Raw genomic sequence first — 20,835 nt, forward strand, 5'->3', positions numbered from 1 at the left:
CTGAACTATATGGCACACGTCATCAGACTCCAACGAGACTTGATTAAGGAATACACTGGAGCCCCCCGGAGTCCATGGCGGCCGCGGACAAACGCACCTTCTCGGCTCACATGGCCACTCTGAAATCTATTACCAACACATCTATGCGGCTACTCCCCCATGCCACGGAGCAGGCATCGCTCTGCGGCGCCATGCCTGGCTCCGCCTTTGCGATTTTGCGGAACCCTTCAAGGCGTCCTTCACGAACGCGCCCTTTGACGGTTCTACGCTCTTTGGCAAGACCATCCGCGACATGCTGGTCCAAAGCGAGAAAGACGGGAAGACGTCTGCCGTCGGGATCCGCTTCTCTAATCCCCAACGGTCCTTCTCGAGGAACCAGAGGGGACAAAGGAAGATGTGGTTCCGGAAATCACAGCAGTCCCGTCCCGCTTTGGACCCCTCATCCTCCAGAGGCAGAGGAGGACAAGGTGGATGCCGGCCCAGAGGCAGAGGGAGTCCGAGGAATCTCGGGTCTCGAGAACCTTTCTCTGAGAGGTCCGCGCAACAGCCCTGAGGACTTACCCGACTGTCCCTCTCTGGAGGCAGTCGGGGGGGGGGCGTCTGTCGGAGCACCTCCAAACTTGGGAGTCCATTACTACGGATCAGTGGGTGCTCCGAATTATATCCAGAGGTTATTCCATTCCCTTTGTGAGTCTTCCCCCTCCTTTGAAACTCCTCCCCAGTGTCCCACCCGATCAAAGGGAGGCGGCAGCTTCAGAAATTTCGAAGCTATTAGAAAAAAGTGCTATCCAGCACGTCCCCCCAGGCCAGTCCAGATTGGGAAATTACTCCAGGTTCTTTTTAGTGCCAAAAAAGACGGGGGACCTGAGGCCTATTCTAGACCACTCATTTCTAAACCTGTTCATTCCCAAAGAGAAATTCCGGATGGTCACTCTATAATCTATTCTCCCCTTCCTACGGGAGAACAACTGGATGTGCTCCATAGACCTCAAGGATGCGTACTACCACAGTCTAATGGACAGATGATCCAGGAGGTTCCTACGCTTTTGGCTGGGAGCCAGTCACTATCAGTTCAGGGCTCTTCCGTTTGGCCTCACCTCAGCCCCCAGAGTGTTCACCAAGGTCATGGCAGTGGTTGCAGCCCACCTGAGATTTCAGGGCATTCGGGTCTTTCCGTACCTGGACGACTGGCTCCTTACCGCCTCCACCAGGCATCAGCTCTGCTCTGCCAGGGATTATTCCCTGGCTCTTACTCAGCATCTGGGTATTACTGTAAACCTTCAAAAATCGTTCTTTCATCCTGTGCAGGTTCTGGAATTTATAGGGGCCAAGATAGATACACGCCACTCCAAGGCCTTTCTAACAACAGACAGGTTGCGCAGTTTGTCTCTTCATGTTTTGGCAATTCTCCAGTCCCCAGCCCCACCTGCAGAATTAGTCCTGAGAGCTTTGGGCTCCATGGCAGCAGCCATCGGTCTGTCGCCCTTTGCGCGACTGTGCATGAGAATTCTTCAGTGGACTCTTCAGGTCCAATGGTCACTTTTACTGCACCCCTTGAACACCCCGATTCCCTTGAGCAGGGTTTGCAAGGACTCCCTTCTCTGGTGGCTTCACTCTCAGGAGCTGCGAGAGGGGAGACCGTTTGTCATGCCTCAGCCCCAAGCCACGTTGACCATGGACGCTTCTCGCCTCCGGTGGGGGGGCATGCTATGAGCAGAACCGTCCAAGGCACGTGGACTCCCTCAGAGACCATTCTGCATATCAGTGTTCTGGAGATGAGGGCGGTGCTTCTGGCGTTGCAAGCCCTACAAGACCTTCTTTCTCCGGGAACTATTGCAATTCAGACAGACAACATGGCTGTAGTCTGGTACATCAACAAACCGGGAGGAACCAGATCTTATCCCCTTTGCCGAGAGGCTATCAGAGTTTGGGAATGGGCGATCTCCACCAACCACTTTCTAGTAGCAATACATATTCCTGGCCGGACTAACATCCTAGCGGACAACCTAAGTCGCTTGATCCTCGCACCGTACGAATGGTCTCTAAACCCGTTAGTAGCGAAACAAATCTTCCTCAAATGGGGTCTACCTTGCTGCGATCTTTTTGCTTCTCCGTCAAACACAAAGTGCAGTGACTTTTTTGCTCTAATTCCCCCAATAGGGGAGAGCCCCAGAGACACTGTGGTTCATGTTTGGCCCCCCGGTCTCCTTTATGCTTATCCCCTGCTTCCACTCATGACGAAGTTCCTGCAGAAAACCCATCGGTTGGGGAGCAAGATAATCCTCATAGCCCCATTCTGGCCTCGCCAGATCTGGTTCCCTTACCCTGCGGTCTCAGTGTAGTTCCTCCTTGGATCTTAGATCCCATTCCGGATCTAATTTCTCATCCTGCGGGATTACAACCCCCAAACCTGAGCGACCTCAAGCTCACGGCTTGGTTGATCCAGTTCCACTGATAGCAAGGACTCCCGGTATCTCGTCACCAGTGAAAGCTATTCTGGTAGCAGCACACAAACCTTCTACCAGAAAAATCTACAGTAGTAAATGGAAACGTTTTTCCATCTGGGCCAAAGACAGGGGCTTAGACCCCTTTACTGTCCCTATTCCGACGATTCTTGATTTTCTGTCCCATATCTTTCATCAGGGAGCCAGTGCATCTACGGTTAAAGTACAGTTGGCAGCCATCTCTCATTTTCATGTTTGGGATGATGTAGGATCACTGGCTTCCACCAGGATTTGCAAAACTTTTTTAAAAGGCGCCTTTCTGTTAAAACCGCCATTTAAGTCTGCGGTCCCACCATGGGACTTAACATTGGTCCTACAGGCTTTGACGGGCCCTCCTTTCGAACCGGCTACTTCTGCTCAGTTGAAATTTTTATCTTGGAAAACAGCTTTCCTGACTGCAATAACTTCAGCCAGGAGAGTGTCTGAGCTTCAAGCCCTCTGTATGAAACCCCCTTACCTAATATTTCATAAGGACAGAGTTTCTCTCAGGACTAATCCTTCCTTCCTCCCTAAAGTAGCCTCTGAGTTGAATATTAATCAGTCTATTAATCTGCCAGTGTTTTTCCCCAATTTCCAGAACAAAGGGGAATACACATTACACAAATTGGATGTACATAGACAATCATGCTTTTATTTGCACAGGAAAGCAACCAACCGCAAATCTGATCAATTGTTTGTGTCCTTTGCCAAGTCTTCTTTAGGTAAACCTATTACCAAAGTTACTTTAGCCAACTGGATTTCACAATGCATCATTCAGGCCTATTTAGCTTCAAACAAACCGGTACCTTTGGGAATCCATGCTCATTCAACCCGATCCATAGCTACCTTTGCAGCGTTCTGGTCTAGAGTCCCTATAGACGACATATGTTCAGCAGCTACTTGGACCTCCTCTCATACATTCATTTCCCATTATTAATTGAATATAATATCCAGGAGTAGGGCTTCCATTGGCTCTACGGTGCTCTGGAATATTCTTCCTTGAGGGCCGCCCAAGGTTTCTAGGTAGCTGGGGACTCTGTCCCACAGGTTGCAGACCAAATGAAGTTAACTACTTCAGATAAAGAAGTTATGTACTCACCATAACGTTCCATCTGAGTAGGTAACTTCATTTGTCTGCAGCCAACCCCCTCTCCATTCCCCCTAACCATTTTCATGCTTCTTAACCATGGGATAGGATTGATCATTCTGTTAGGCAGTAGGTTACTGGCCTCTTTCCAGGGTCTTGTGGAGTCTTTATAGGCAAACTCGATCTGAGGATGGGGGATGTGTAGCAGGGGATTATGGGTATGGGGAGGCACTAGGAGCTCGGATCTTTTAGCTAGGTAAAGCTGCCGGCTCAGATCCGTCCCACAGGTTGCAGACAAATGAAGTTACCTACTCAGATAGGTTGCAGACAAATGAAGTTACCTACTCAGATGGAATGCTATGGAGAGTACATAACTTCTTTTTTTACTTGGACAGGACTAAACCTCTCAGGAAATCTGAACAGCTGCTAGTGGCATTTGCTGCAGAGGCAGAGGGGAAGGCCATTTCAAAGCAAACCATTTCTTAATGGATAGGCCATTGCATTCATTTCTGCTGTAAGCACCATGGAAAACCTATCCCACAGGGGATAAGACCCCATTCAACCAGGGCTGCATCTACCTCTACAGCCTTTCTCAGAGGTGTCCCTACCAGGGACATCCTAGAAGCTGCTACCTGGAGTTCTGTACATACTTTCACAAAGCATTACCATTTGCCAGTTTTCTCTAAATCCAGAGCTGGCTTTGCCACTGCAGTCTTGCAGGTCCTAATGCTATCTAATTTCCTCCTCCCATCCTTAGCTTTGGGAATCTACCCAAATGTGATGACTGCAACATTGAAACACAAAGAACATAGTACAGTTGTGTACACTTACCATAAATGTAGATGTTAGAGTGTTTTAACTGTTGCAGTCCTAGTTACCCTCCGTCCAGCCCCCTGACTTCTACTGGCTATACCTCTGTTCTTGCTTACTATGTTTAAAGCTTTTTGGTGAATTTGCTTTTTGTTGGAGGTGTAACCTTGTATATATAATTGCTTCCCATTATGGGGACACCTGACATCTGGGGCAAGAAAAACTGATGTAATGGCATCGGCTGCATGCTTTATACCCCTGACTACCTGACATCATGGAAGATGAGACAGCAACTGATGCAGGACCCAAGACTTTGATAATCAGGCCGACTGAGAGCTACTGCAAGCAGATAACCCAAATGTGATGACTGCAACAGTGAATACACTCGAACATCTGCATTTATGGTAAGTGTACACAACTGTAATTTTCTTGTCTGTGGTTACCCCTAACAGTCTGGTGTGTGGGATCACTTCCATTTCTGTGTTCTTTAGAGAGTATATTTTGAGGTCTGTTGGTTAAGTGTTTGGTGTGAAAAGTAATTTGGTTTTATTAGGATTGAGTAAAAGTTGTGCATTGTTAAGCTGGAGTTCTACAGATGAGAAAGTGGATTGGGTTATATCACTAAAGTGGGTAATATTATAGGTGGAGGAAGTAAGGGTTGAATCGTCAGCATGTTGAATGAGAGTACTTTGACAGGAAGCAGTATCCAGGTTGTTTATAAAGATGTTAAAACGAAGAGGTCCGAGGATGGACCCTTGGGTTACTCCTTTATTTGATATTTTGAGAGATCACTTTTCAATATTGCACATTGATGCTAAATAGCTTGAGAATCATTGTTGAGAAGTTTGAGTTAGACCAAGGGAAGAAAGTTCCTGTAATAGTCTTGGATGTGAGACCATGTTAAATGCTTTTGATGGATCTTGAAATATTGCTGAGGTTAGTTGGCTAGAGTCTCTTCACTGTATTAGTAGTGTTGGTAAAGGATACTAGAGCAGTTGCTGTACTGTGTCCTCGTCTGAAGCCATATTGGGTTGAGGTAAGTAGTTGGCCGTGGTTAAGGTAGTCAAGTATTTGTTTATATATACATTTTTCTAGGATTTTGGAGAGGGGAGACAGAATGGAAAAATGATGTCATTGGATTTACCTCCTTTATGTAGAGAGGTTATAATTGATTTTTTTCCAAAGGGCTGGGACATAGGTTACAGAGATGGACCTATTTATGAGGATACTAATAGGGTGGGAATAGCGTTAGCAGCAAGTGTTAGGTACTCAGATGGGAGGTTGTCAGATGAAAGAGAGCATGGTTTAACTTTATATAGTAGGCGCTGTATATAATTAGTGGGGGGTTTAATCTTAGGGTTAGTGGTGAGGTTGTAGATTGGGTGTTTTGAGAAGAAGGAGAGGAGTAGGAGTGGAAGAATTGGATGAATCATAAGAAGATGGGTTATTAGTTGTGGAATCTGTACTGGAAGGTTTATTTGGACTACTGTCTGTTAGCAAAACTTTCTACAATATGTGTATTAAATATCTCTGTTATTTGGACTATGTTAGGAATATTTTACAGAAAGTGTGTATTAAATATCTCTATTTGAGATGGGGGTTTTTTTCAATGAAAGAGGCTGGATTTTGTTTTGTACTTGGGATAAGCAATGATGAAATGGTAGACCACATTTTTTAGGGCTGTTTTTAAGTACTGTTTTTTGTCAGTGGTAATAAGTTTCTTAGCTTGATTGCGTAATTGTCTATAGATTTGTAGGGTTTAGTCATTTTTTTTCAGACATTCCTTCCAGGCTTTGTCTCTATTAATTAGTGACTGTTTAGTTGACTTTATAAGCCAAGGTGCATGACTGATTTTGTTTGTACGAAGTGGGGCTAGGCTGTTTAGGGTATCTAAAATAGTTTGTTGAAATGGTTGACTGCCTCGTCTGTGGGTAGTGTTTTTAGGATGGACCAGTTTAGTGATTTTAGAATTTCGGTGAAGAGTTGTTGATTAAATTTAGTTAGGTTTCGGGAGATTTTATAGCTGTGGGTTCTGGATGAGAGGGATGTAGTCCTGTAGGTATGAGCGGGTAGGTGGTCACTTAGTGTCTGGGAGGGTACTTGAGTTAGAATATTATTTAGTAGGGTCTATGACCAGAAACCAATCTAGAATGGAACTGTAGTTCTTACTTTTGTGAATTGTAGTGGGAGATGTGATGAGTTGAGTAAAACCAGATAGATTTAGACTATTGGTTGGGTAGTCAGTTTGTTGACATCACCTATAGTAATAGTTTCATAAAGGATGTTTTGGTACATCCAAGATAATCTGTCTTCTAGTATGAGGTAGTTATGGCCAGGTGGTATGTATATTACCGTTACACAAAGTTGTTTGGTTTTATTAAGGATATGAGAATTTCTGTGCTATTGGTCTTAGGAATGGGTTTGGAGTAGGGTATAACTATATAGGAGGAGAGGTAAATTAGGGCCACCCCTCCAGCTTTTTGTGGGTTCTGTCTGATATCTTATTATATTTTAACCTGGGGGAAGTATTTCTGTGTATTGGATATGTGGTTTTAGTCATGTCTGTGTTGCTGCAAGTATATTGGGGGTGTACTGGGATAGCCATGCATGGAAATCTGTTAGTTTATTACACATGCTCCAGAGATTTAGAGTCACCAGATGTAGAGTATTGGAAGAGGAGATGTAGTGGACATAAGATTTTGAATTAGGTCCAGGGTTTGGATGAATATCACCACATAGGGATAAGCCAAGTGATATGTTTAGAAGTAGTAGACTTCTCTTTTGGCAGAAACTTCCCAAATTACTACTATGAGTTGAATTTCAAAATCCCAGATACGAACATGAGGTTGACCATTCTCATGATTGACACTGTCCTGCTGTGTGACAACTCTGACTTTCAGGATGAGCAGCCAGTGGGTCCGGTCAGCTCTGCACTTGCTAACTTTTTGGCACTCTTCAGCTCTTGCTTTTTTGCAGGCATTCTGAGAATGGTGGAAAGTGGCAGAATGCCAGTGTAGGATTCTGGCATTTGTCATGGATGATGCTGACCGGGCATGGTACATTTAGTTGTGTATATGCGATACACTAGATTTTGGATGCAAATGTTATCTTTCACATCCTTGCACTTTGTAAGCAAGTCTTTACTTTAAAAACTCAGAGTTTATTTGTACGCTATAGTTTTTTGTGAAGTGCAGTTGTACAAGGCTGAGTTTTTTTATATTTTCAATGCTGAGTCTAAATTTAATTTTATGTAAAGTGTGTCTTCTTTTCAAAAGAGCATGCACAATGCATAAATTACTGAAACAAACTGGGAATAAAAATATGTTGATTTCTTTTTTGGCAGGAACTTCCCAAATTATTACTATGAGTTGAACTTCAAAATCCCAGGTACGAACATGACGCTGACCATTCTCATGATTGACACTGTCCTACTGTGTGGCAACTCTGATGACTTTCAGGATGAGCAGCCAGTGGGTCCAGTCAACTCAGCACTGGCTAATTCTCAGTTACGGTGGATCAAGAGGAAGTTGGCCAAGTCCCAGGCAGATTACCTTGTTGTGGCTGGCCACTACCCAGTATGGTCTATTGCAGAACATGGTCCAACTAAGTGCCTAGTGAACAAACTGCAACCGCTGTTGAACAAATACAGAGCCACAGCTTACTTCTGTGGCCATGACCACAACCTGCAGGTAAGAGTCATTGTTCTTACTGAAACATGCTGTGTAGTGATTCTAGCTGGCAGAATGTATTCAGTTTTCAAGACAATAACTGAACCTGTAACTCTGAAGAATTGACCTATTTCTTACTGTCATTTTCTTTGTCTCTTTTTGTGGGTTATGCATTTATTTCTGTAGACTGCAGCTTACATTCTTGTCCCTTTGTTTGTGTTTGGAGATGAGTTGTGCTAAACTCTGCACAGTGCCCTGATATCTTCACTGGCATTAGTTATTTATGTACTTTAGAATTCTTGACTACAGATGATTTTTTTTAATACAACACATGCTGATGCAAAGAAGCTGATACAAATTATCAACTGTTGAGTCCGTAGAAACTCTTAAAGGAACATCAACATCCTTCTTGGGGGGTGGAGTGTAAGACAATGGTATGCCAATCCTGTTTTCTCTCTTTGGGGAGAATGATTGCAAATCCCTCTGGGAGTACTGGAAGTAAAATGACCATGATCATCAAGTAGAATGACGAGGAGATAACCAGTAAGAAAGGAGAGACTATAAATAAGTCCACTGAATAAGATACTGCCAAGACTCTAATTAGTGTATAATGAAATGATCTGATGTCAATTTTCATTCTGTCCTCATCTGTGGGATTCTGATCCAATCCTCTAATCTGACTCGGCCATTACTATAGCTTGTGGCCACCAAAAAGCCCTTGAGTTCCTCCCTACCCATAATGCACCCTCCTCTAACATACCTCAGATCTTGTCTGCTGCTTCGTGAGTAAGATGTGGTCACCATTTCAGCGCTTGAGTTATATTTGAGAGAAGTTTTCTTCGGTTTATATTATAATTTCCTTTTCCTACTACAATAATTGTAATTCTTCTTACCATAGTTGGTGTTTACCAGTAACCTTTATACCATTGTTGGTATCTTATCTATATAAAAAGCAAAAAAAAAAAAAATATATATATATATATATATATATATATATATATATATATATATATATATATATATATATATATTTCTTTACTTCTTTCATTTGTGTAGTTTTTTTTCTGTAGCCAAGCAGAATGTCAGAAAAAGGCCCTTCGGTTTACCTGTATCAGATGAACATTCTGTCTTTGTATACTGTCTAGATCCTGATCAACTAAAGGGTTCAGCATTTGTCAAAATTTTAATCCTAAGGCTATTGCTGACTGTAAAGACAAACTCATTCTGAAAGGGTTGCTTCCAACACCCTTTTCTGCGCAGTTACTGGAGCTCAACCCACCAAATCAAAATCTAAGGAGACTTCATTAAAATCTCCCAAACTGTCAAGATCTTCAACTCCTCCTCTTTCTTTGGAGCCTCCCAAGTAAAAGCAGAAGTCTTATTCAAAGACTTCCTTGACAGTTTCAGTGCCGGATCAGACAACTCCTTCAGCTCGGAGCACCTTGGGTCCAACTGTTTTACCTAGGACTAGGTACTCTCCTGCTGTAGACCCAGGACCATCCAGAGCTCCATCTCCATTTCTGAAACTTAGACACTCAGCTCCCCATCCTTGGCATTCTTTCAGTCTTCCAGAAGTCTGACCGAAGCCGATGTGGACAGGATGATGAGGTTTCTCAAGGCACAGATTCGGATGGGAGCTATTCCGGCTCCTACCACTACGGGTCAGAAAGTCCATCCTTCTGTCACTCTACCAGTAATAGCTCCTTCTCTGATCCAACCCATCATTTCAGAACCCTTGGAACTGAGTCTTTGGGGTCCATCTGTTTCGGATCCAAAGATGGTTTTATCTTCTAATCTGTGGATATCTGAGTACACCAGCTCCGATTTCCTTGGAGCCAGAAGGCTCTCTGAGCCAAAAGGGTCATGTTGGATCCAAGGTGCTGGAGTCGACTGCAAAGTTTTCAGAGCTGTCTCTACCCCTCGGAGCCTTGGCACTGGATAGCTTGGGCTCTGACTTCAGTCTCTGAATGCCTTCTGGACAAAAGGAGTCAATGGGCCAGAAGCCCGACCTTTTGATTCCATCGTCTTCTTCTTTCTCCCCAGACATTTCCACCTTTGAAGTGGTGAAGACAGTTTTCTCCGCTCCAGTAGAGTGGACAGACATCCTACACCCTCAGATATTGCTTCTTTATTCTAGATGTCTCTTTGCCTTGGGCCACATCATTCTATGCCACAGGAACAGCCAGCCCAGAGTCTCCAGACCACCAAGCAGGGTTTTACTTTCTCTTCCAATACTTGAACAGAGCATCCCACCAAGGAAGTATCTAGGAAGAGGAGGTGCAAAAGGAGGCACTTCAACTCCCCCCAGGAGTTAGTCACAGAGGATACTGATTTTAATGAATGGGAGGGGTCCCAATGATTACCTGCTGAATATGTCTCATTTGGAAACATGCTTGAGAGCCTTAAAAACAGAGAGGTGGCTGGTGCTCTGATAATCCTTCCCCAGAGGCGTTAGTATTCTTAGAGGCCTTTGGAGCTGGCCTATCTCCTGGGTTACTCCACCCACCATTGACTTGATTTCTAGGCTGGTGTGGAAGGGGCCTGACTCAATTGAGCCAATCCCCAAGAGACCAGATCAGATTATGGCTCCACCAGCAGGTAAGGAATTCTGGACTAAGGGGATGCTGTGGTTGTAACGGTGGTCACCAGAAAGGAACTTGCTGAGCAGATTTTCTCTACCCATCCCACTAACAGGGAGTTTAGGGTGTTGGACAGATTTGGGAAGCGTGTGTATGTTTCAGCGACCTTTTACTACTGCTGTGGCTCAATCTACTGTCGCTTCACAGTTGGCTACCCTTCAATCAATTTCAGATTCGTCCATGAGGTTTGTCTCACATGCAGCTGAAGGTGCCTCAAGCAATATCAGGAGGCATACTTGGATGTGCTTGTGTGATGTTGTGGAGCCCTTCAAGTAGTCATTCATCAATGCACCTTTCAACGGCAGTTCGTTGTTTGGCCTGAAAGTGAAGGACACACACTGCAGGTGTGAAGAAGATGGAAAGACTCTTTCTGCACTTGGGGGTATGTTCTGCAACCCCACCCCCAAAAGATCCTTTTCCAGGAATCAGTGAAGATATGGAAAGATGAGGTTTAGGAAGTCCCAGGGTCCTTTCCAAGATCCACATGAAGATGGCTTCCCCAGAGGCAGGGGGGGGGGGGACTCGAATAGATGATGACACCCACGAGACAGAGGAGGCCCACAAAACCAAGGGTCTAGCGATTCCCTATCAGCGTTCCTGAAAGAAGACCCAATTCTTCACATCTGGAGGCAATTGAGGGTTGACTATCTTTACACCAGAGAGCCTGTCTAGAAATAACAAAAGATACATGGGGTGCAAAAGATTATTTCCAGGGGTTATATAATTACCTTTTACCTGCCACCCCCCCCATACAAAATTCTAAATGTTCCACCTGTCAAAGGAAAGCAGCAGCACTAGAAATACAAAAGCTGCTAGAAAGTCATCCAAGAGGTCCCACCAGACCAGATAGAATCTGGAACTTACTCAAGATTCCTTTTAGTGCCAAAGAAAACGGGACTGGAGACCACTTTTGTATCTCAGTGACTTGAACAAATCAGTTCAACACACAAAGTTTTGGATGGTCACGGTTCAGTCCATTCTGCCTTTCTTAGGCAAGGATGACTGGATGTGCTCAATGCACCTTCATGTTGCGTACTGTCACATAAAAATGAACAGACAATCCTTCCAGCTGGGAGCCAGTCATTATCAGGTCAGAGCACTACCCTTTGGTCTTACCAGAGCCCCCAGGATGTTCAAGTGCATGGCAGTGGTAGCAGCTCACTTGAGACTGCAGGGATGCTGAGTGTTTCCATGTCTAGACAACTGGCTTGTTACCGCCCTGACCAGACATCTACTAACAAAAGCAAGAATTTAGGTTCTTCATATTTGTTCTCATCTAGGGATAGCTATAAAATGTTAAGTTGTCTATCTCGCCTTCATTCTTGCTGGATGGGTTCGGAGCTGAACCTCAGCTCCAACTCGGCCACTCTAAAAGCTCGAGAGCTAGTTCCACCGGCTCGAGGCTCCCCTATATCCCACAATGCTAGGCGGTAACTCCTCAGATCTCATTTGCCGCTATAGCGATCGAGGTGCTCTTCAACCGGCTCATCAGGTTAGTTGCTAAGACTAAGTTTAATCTTAGATAGACCCCCTTTTAAGTCAGTTTTTCTTCATTATTTTCTAAATTAGGTAGTTTCCTACAATCCCTTTCTAAATTTTTCCCCTTTTCCAAAAAAACTCACTAGAGTTCTTCCCTTGGGCTTTTAGGCCTAGTCCCTCCCTTCCTAGTAGTTGGAGTGACTGTGTTTTTTCCTGTAGGGATTTAATTTAATTTAATTTAATTTAATTTTTCAATAAGTGTAATCGGTGTGTGTGTGTGAATGTGTGATTACAATTTTCTTCTTTAGAGATGTCTAAAGAATCAAAGGTATCAGGCTTTAAGAAGTGTGACTCGTGCTGTCAGAAGATGTCTCTGACAGACGGTCACACTTCTTGTGTATAATGCCTGGTACCTTTGCACCTGCAGGACTCATGTGCTGTTTGCCATGGTTTCAGCCCTAGAGTCCTGCAGGAGCGTAAAAATAAGCTCATTCTAAGGGGCTTATTGAAGCCTGAGGGTCCCCCGACTCAATCTTCGGGGAAACCCTCAAAGCCTACCAGACCATCGGCTCCGGTATCTGAGTCGTCTTCTGGGGCTTCGAAAGCTGTTCGAACATCGGCGCCGGCTGGAGCCGATGATTCTCAGACACATGTCTCTACTATTTCCTCTGCTCCGGCCGGAGCCGAGGTAGATACCGGTAAGTCGGCTCCGTTCAGATTGTCGGAACCGACCTCCAGAAAAAGGTCCCGGTCACCGTCTATCGGCTCCGTTCATTCGGCTCCGGCATCACCTTTGTTGTTTGAATGGAGCCATAGATCTCACTCCTCTAGGTTGTCGAGACTATCAGATCATGACCTTCAGAGGGTAGTGAGTCGACTTCTTAAGTCCGAGGCACTGGCCCAGATGCTTCAAAGCCCGACTCAACAGTCGATGGCTAATCCCATCACTCAGAATGTTCCTCCTCTGACTCCTTTGAGTTCGGAGCCGGGGCGGCTCGGACCCGAGACTGTGGCTGCGTCAGAACCGATACCGTTGTCTTCAGTACCGTTGTCTGCTCCGATATCTTCCTTGGAGGAATCTCGGCGCCGGACTTCCCTCGTCGGCTCCGAGGGGGCGAGTGGCATCGGACCCTTGTCCGACCCCGCTCTCCCTCTCGGTGCTTCGGCGCTGGTGAGTTCGGCTCCATCGGCCTCGGAGCCATCGCTGTCGGTGCCGGGGGAGGTTTTCAGCTTTTCGGAGCGGAGACCTCTGGCTCTGCCTGACAGGGGTGCCTTCGAGGTCATGAGGAGCATGTTAGAACCTGGTTCAACCCCACAGTCGGCTCCATCTGCCCCTCCCTCCACGGTGCCTCCGGTGATTTCTGCTCACTCCCTCATCCCGGATCGTAGAGAGCCAGCTCCTCAAGTATCCCCAGTGGGGATCTCCTCCTCTTCCGAGGCCTCTCCTGACCCGGTAGGAGAGCCTCCTAGGAAGAGGCAGTGCAAAAGGAAGCACATCGACTCCCGTGAGTCTGTCATCTCTGACACTGATTTAGAGGATTCTGAAGGTTCCCCTCGTTCCCCCTCTGAAGATGCCTCTTTTGCAGACATCCTCGAGATCTTAAAACAGAGGGGGAATTGGCCAGCCCTCAACCCTTCAGAGGATGAATCGGTGTATCTTGAGGCGTTTGGCTCTCGCCCTTCCACCTCCTGGGTGTCCCCTCCCTTTGACCCCCTTATGCAAGTGGTGGCAAAGAAGGCCTGGACGGCTCCTGACTCTGTGGAACCCACCCCCAGGAGACCATCAAAATTTATCACTGCCCCCAAGGACAAAGAATTTTTGACCAAAGGCGTCTCTGTGGATGCTATGGTGGTGGCGGCGGCCACCAAGAAGGAGCTAGCTGATCCTTCAGTGCCTGTCCATCCTCCTAACAAGGAGTCTAGGACTATGGACAGGTACGGGAAGCGGATGTTCTCGTCAGCGACCGTTTCTATGCGCTCGCTGAATTACCTGTGTCATTTCACTCATCTCCAGAGAGATTTGCTCAAGGAAGTGAGCGAAATGTTAAAGGATCCAACAGCTGCAGGTTTTCAGGATAGGATGAACTCTCAGCTGGCGACCCTCAACTCAATAGTTAACTCCTCCATGTGCCTCCTTTCGTATGCGGCGGATGGAGCGAGTAGAGCGGCAGGTACAGGTGTGGCCTTACGTCAGCACGCCTGGATGCGGCTATGTAATTTTGCGGACCCTTTCAAGGCATCCTTCACTAACACCCCGTTTGATGGATCATCCCTCTTTGGTCCTCAAGTGAAGGAAACCCTGACTAGGTGCGAGACTGAAGGCAAGACTCTCTCTGCCGTGGGAGTCCGTTTTTCTACTCCTTCTAGGCCTTACCCCAAAGGCCAGAAGGGGGGGAAAGATGTGGTTTCGCAAACAATCTCAGGGAGATTTGCCTGATGCACAGAGTCAGTTCCCCTCTAGAGGCAGAGGGGGGAACAATAATGGTAGACGCCGTCCTAGAGGCAGAGAGGGCCCGCAGAATCAGGGCAGTCGAGAAACCTTCTCCGACAAGCCCTTTCAGCATCCCTGAGGGGTTGCCCGACTGTCCACCTTTGGAGGCAGTCGGGGGAAGATTATCTCTGTACCCAGAAGCCTGGCTATCCCTAACTCAAGACAAGTGGGTACAGTCTATCATTTCCGAAGGCTACAGAATCCCATTCTTTCTCATTCCAAAGCAATCCAAAAAATCCCTTCTAGACATTCCACCCAAGTCAAAGGGAGCAAGCAGCACTAGAAATTTCAAAGCTGCTTGCAAAAAGAGCCATTCAACCAGTTCCAGCAGACCAACAAGGATCCGGAATCTACTCCAAATTGTTTTTGGTTCCAAAGAAAACAGGGGACTGGAGACCCATTTTGGATCTCAGCAACTTGAACAAGTTGGTCAAGAAAACAAAATTTCGGATGGTCACGCTGCAGTCCATTCTACCCCTTTTGGGGCGGGACAACTGGATGTGCTCTATAGATCTCCAGGATGCGTACTATCACATCAGAATGAGCCGACGCTCCAGGAGATTCCTCCGCTTCAGGCTAGGAACCAGTCATTTCCAATTCAGGGCCCTGCCCTTTGGACTCACTACAGCCCCCCCGAGTGTTTACCAAATGCATGGCAGTGGTCGCCTCTCATCTGAGACGACAAGGATTCCAAGTTTTTCCGTATTTAGACGACTGGCTCCTTACAGCCCCCACCAAGCATCTTCTGCTTCTTGCCAGAGACTGCACTTTTCACATGTCAAACACTAGGCATTTCAATAAATTACGAAAAGTCTGTCTTGTCGCCTTGTCGTGTTATTACCTTCATAGGCGCAAATCTAGACACAGTCAACATGTCAGCCACACTCACAGAGCAGAGAATAGCAGACATACACAGACAAGTCTCCCTTGTCTTGCAGAGCAACAAGATCAAAGTCAGACTGATCCTGAAGGTCTTAGGGATAATGGCGGCTGCTATCCCTCTCCTCCCTTTAGCCCGATTTCACATGAGAATCTTACAATGGATGCTCTTCACACAATGGTCATACCAACAACTTCCAATGTCCCATTCCATTGCGATAACACAATCGTGCAGGAATCATCTTTCTTGATGATCACATCCCCCCAGCTCTTCCTGGGGAGACCCTTTGTTCCTCCCCCTCCGGTTGCTACACTGACAACGGACGCCTCCCTGATCGGGTGGGGGGGGACATTACCAGGGGAGGACGGTCCAGGGCACGTGGCAACCTTTCGAACGCCACTTGCACATAAATGTTCTAGAGATGAGAGCAGCGCTTCTAGCGTTGCAAGCCCTACAAGACTCTCTTCCCAAAGGAACTATAGCAATTCAGACGGACAATATGTCTGTAGTGTGGTACATCAACAAACAAGGCGGAACCAGATCCTACCCCCTATGTCGAGAGGCACTCAGACTGTGGCAATGGGCGATTTCTTCTCAGCGGTTTCTGTTAGCAACGCACATTCCCAGGAAGTCCAATGTGATTGCGGACAAATTGAGCAGAGCTATTCTCATGCCTCACGAGTGGTCCCTGAAGAATTCAGTGTTGGAGAAAGTTTTTCGAAAGTGGGGCTGGCCTTGCTGCGACCTTTTCGCTACTCCCCAAAACAGCAAGTGCGACGATTTTTTCACCCTCTTTCCCCAACCAGGCCACCCCAGCAGAGACGCTCTAGTCCACGATTGGCCCCGGGGACTTCTGTATGCTTTTCCTCCCTTCCCACTGATATCTCAACTGATACAGAAAGCCATCGCTCAGAAAGCTTCAATGATCCTCATTGCCCCTTACTGGCCTCGACAGGTTTGGTTCCCATTTCTTCACCGTTATCTGTTGGAGCAACCTTGGCATCTGGACCCAGTTCCAGACCTCTTGACCCATCAGTCGGGTCAGTTGCACCACTCCCTCCCTTCTCTGAACCTCACAGCGTGGTTCCTCCAATTCCAACTCTAGCCAGGCTTCCTCTAATATCTCACTCAGTTCGAGATATTTTGATAGCCTCTCATAAATCTTCCACTCGGAAAATTTATCATAGTAAGTGGAAACGTTTTTCCTGTTGGGCACATTCAAAGGATATAGATCCTTTCACCGCTTCCATTCAATCAGTTTTAGACTTTCTAGCCGAACTTTTCCACTCAGGTTCGTCTCCGTCTACCATCAAAGTTCAATTGGCAGCAATATCGAACTTTCATGTTGGGGTCTCAGAGTCCTCTATTATGTCTCACAAACTCTGCAAAGCCTTTTTAAAGGGAGTTTTTCTCCTCAAACCACCTATCAGGGATCCTCCTCCTCAATGGGATCTCAACTTGGTTCTAGCGTCCTTAATTCTTCCCCCCTTTGAACCTGCGGCTTCATGCTCAATGAAGTTACTATCTTGGAAAACACTCTTTTTGGTAGCTATTACTTCAGCCAGAAGAGTCTCTGAACTCCATGCTCTGTGTAGTCGATCCCCTTATCTCTTGTTTCATAAGGATAGGGTGTCCTTACGTACTAACCCATCCTTTTTGCCTAAGGTAGCTTCACCGGCAAATTTGAATCAAACCATTGATCTTCCAGTGTTCTTTCCTAACTATTCGAACAGATCAGAACAAAAATTACATTGGTTAGACGTTCATCGCCAACTTAGGTACTATTTAGACAGGACCAAACAATTCAGGAAGTCTGACCAACTGTTTGTCTCCTATGCAGAAGGTAGAATGGGCCTTCCAGTTTCTAAGGTATCTCTTTCTAGATGGCTTACTTCGTTGATCACCTTTGTGTATGAGATCAGACATCAACAGTTGCCAACCAAACCCAGGGCTCATTCAACTAGAGCTTTAGCCACATCTATAGCTTTCCAAGACAGACTGCCTATTGATTCGATTTGTTCTGCAGCTACTTGGGCTTCTCCCCATACTTTCATTTCTCATTATAAGTTGGACTTGGCCTCTAGGGACCGAGCCAACTTTGGTTCCACTGTACTCAAGAGTCTGTTCCGATAGGCCACCCGGGACAAGGTGCTAGGGACGCGGTCCCATCCAGCAAGAATGAAGGCGAGATAGACAACTTAACATGTAGAAGTTATGTACCTACCATAACGTTCCATGTTAGTTGTCTTCTTCTCGCCTTCTTTCTTGCGTCCCACCCTCCTTCCCCCTAGCCTGGACAGACCTAGAGGACTTTGTTTTGTGACCTTTTTATCCTTTTCCATATAATGGAATTTTTCTAGCTGGGCCTAGCTTACAAACGAGATCTGAGGAGTTACTGCCTAGCATTGTGGGATATAGGGGAGCCTCAAGCCGGTGGAACTAGCTCTCGAGCTTTTAGAGTGGCCGAGTCGGAGCCGAGGTTCGGCTCCGAACCCATCCAGCAAGAAAGAAGGCGAGAAGAAGACAACTAACATGGAACGTTATGGTAGGTACATAACTTCTAATTATGAAAAGTGTCAGTTAACATCAGCTCAGACCTTGGAATTCATAGGATCAGTCTTAAATACGATATCAGTGACAGCTTCTCTTCCTCTCTCAAGAGTACATACCATCAGATTCCAGGTCAGGAAAATAATCCACAGTACCAAACTTTCAGCCTGGTTGATCCTTCAAGCCTTGGGGTCAATTTCAGCTGCCATAATCTTAGTTCCACTTGCAAGATTTTACATGAGAATTCTTCAGTGGATGCTAGCAACTCATTAGTCGATTCTTTAACAGCACATATCAGCACAAATAAGAATCACTCAGACATGCAAGAGGTAACCCCTGGTGGTGGATTCAGTCAGATCAGGCCCTAAAAGGCCATCCTATCATTCTCCCTCAACCCAAGAGCATATTGATCACGGATGCTTCCCACACTGGGTGGGGGGCACTTCCTGGGGAAAACAGTAAAAGGCACTTGGTCCCCTGAAGAGGCCACTTTGCATATCAGTGTGTCCTAGCAATGAGAGTACTGCTCTTAGTGTTGCAGGCCTTCTAGAAAGCTCTGCCTTTAGGGACAATTGCAATTCAAACATACAATATGACAGTGGTTTGGTACATCAACAAACATGGAGGAACCAAATTTTACCCCTGGTGTCGAGAAGCCCTCAGAGTGTGGCAATGGGTGATCTCACCCAACCACTTTCTCACAGCAGTGCACATTCCTGGGAAGTCCAGTGTGATAGCAGACAGTTTGAGCAGGTCCATTCTTCTACTTCATGAGTGGCCTCTCAACATGAAAGTGACAGAAATGATTTTCTGTCAGTGGGGCCAGCCTTGCTGTGATCCTTTTGCTTCTTCCCTAAACAACAAATGCAGCTGCTACTTTGCCCAACCCCCCCCCCCCTGGAGAATCACTGAGGGATGTTCTTCTACACAATTAGCCCCCTGCTGTACTTTGATTACCCAGCAATATCCCTAATTTCTACAGAAAGCTGCCAGGTTGAAGAGCAGTGTCATCTTTATTGCGCCTTACTGGCCGTGGCAGATTTGATTCCCCTTCCGTTGCTTTATCAACCTTGGATTCGGTTTCCGATTCTAGACCTCCTGTCTCACTCGACCACTATGATTCATCCAGATATCTCAAACCTCAAGCTGACAGCGTGGTTTCTCCAATTCTGTTAATAGCCAGACAACCAGTGCTCTCTCTAACCCTGTCTGTCATATTCTTTTATCTTCCCATAATTCTACAAGAAAACTTTACACAAGTAAATGAAAAAGATTTATTTACTAGGCACAACAAACATATTGACACTTTCTTAGCTCCTATACATAGTATACTTGAATTTTTGGCATCACGTTTAATGATGAAGCTAGCTCTTCCACAATCAAGGTTCAGTTAGCAGCAATTTCTAATTTTAATATTGGATTTGCAAATTCTTTTGTGGCCTCTTCTAAACTTTGTAAGGCATTTTTGAGACTTATTCTCCTGCTAAAACCCCTCGTACAAAGATCCTACTCCTCCATGTGATTTGAACTTGGTACTGCAGCCCTTAATTCATTCTCAGTTTGAACCAGCAGATAATTCTGATCTTAAGTTCCTGACCTGGAAAACTCTTTCTAGTGACCATTACTTCTTCTAGAAGAGTTTCTGAACTTCAAGCATAGTCTTCTAAACCTTCCTATTTGGTCTTCTATAAGGATAGAGTCACTTGACATACCAGTGCTTCCTTCCATCCTAAGGTGGTGTCAGAATCCAGTGTTAACCAGTCCATTAATTACCAGTCTTTTTTCCTAAATTTACAAAGGTAAATGTATGCTGCATTTATTGGAAGTCCACAGACAATTACGTTTTTACTTACATAGAACAAAGGAAATCAGAAAAACAGATAAATTATTTGTGTCCTTTACAGACCAAGTTGGAAAACAAGTTGCAAATGTAACCATAGCCAGATGGCTGATGGATTGCATTTCATTCATTTACAAGTCAGGTCTAACTTTAACAAAACCTTTAAGAGCCCATTCAGCTAGTTCCACGGCAACTTCTTCAGTTTCTGTCTAAGGCTTCCATGGATGACTTATGTGTAGCTGCAACTTGGGCCAATCCTCATACCTTTATCACTCATGACAAACTGGATCTGGTCTCGAGGGGAAGTGCAGCCTTTGGCTCAACTGTGCTCAGGAATATCCTTTGAGTCCACCCGGGAATTTAGATAACTGGGGACTCTGTCCCAACAGTTGAGGATAGAATGAAAATTGACAACATCAGATAAAGAAGTTATCTACTTACCATAACGTTCCATCTGTGTTGTCTTTCCTCAACTTGCCACATAACCAACTTGCATCCTTTTTCATTATGGACTCCTGGGAGAACTAGAGATTATTAGAACATCGCTGTGTCCCATGTTGAGCTCCAGATAATGGCTTTTTCTGTCAAGAATATTATATTAATATTTCTTTCTTTATATCAGCCAGCAAACAAGATCTGAGGTATGTTAGGAGTTAGTGTATTATGGGTAGGGAGGAGCTCGAGAGGTTTTTGGTGGCTACTGATGTGAATCCAACAGTTGAGGAAGAATGAATATGGACAACACAGATGGAATGTTATGGGAAGTACACAACTTCTTTTTTCAGACAGCTGCCTGTAGAAGAACACAGGATAAATAAGGTTCGTAGCAGGCCAACAAAGTTGTTAGTGAGTTGGAATCACAGGTCTCACAAGTTTGGTGAATATATGTTCTCAGAAAGAACAGAGTG

General features: G+C 45.5%; 1 protein-coding gene across 1 annotated transcript in view; it reads left to right on the forward strand.

Moving 5' to 3' along the window:
• ACP5 (acid phosphatase 5, tartrate resistant) overlaps window positions 1-20,835 on the forward strand; it is a 442,332-nt gene that overhangs the window by 370,831 nt on the left and 50,666 nt on the right. The window contains exon 4 of the mRNA XM_044084644.1: window positions 7,724-8,069. Coding sequence (XP_043940579.1) covers window positions 7,724-8,069 — 346 coding nt within the window. The remainder of the gene's footprint in view (window positions 1-7,723; window positions 8,070-20,835) is intronic.

This window comes from Protopterus annectens, chromosome 9.part0 (genome assembly GCF_019279795.1).
Source record: "Protopterus annectens isolate FY-2018-M chromosome 9.part0, PAN1.0, whole genome shotgun sequence".
NCBI lineage: Eukaryota > Metazoa > Chordata > Ceratodontiformes > Protopteridae > Protopterus > Protopterus annectens.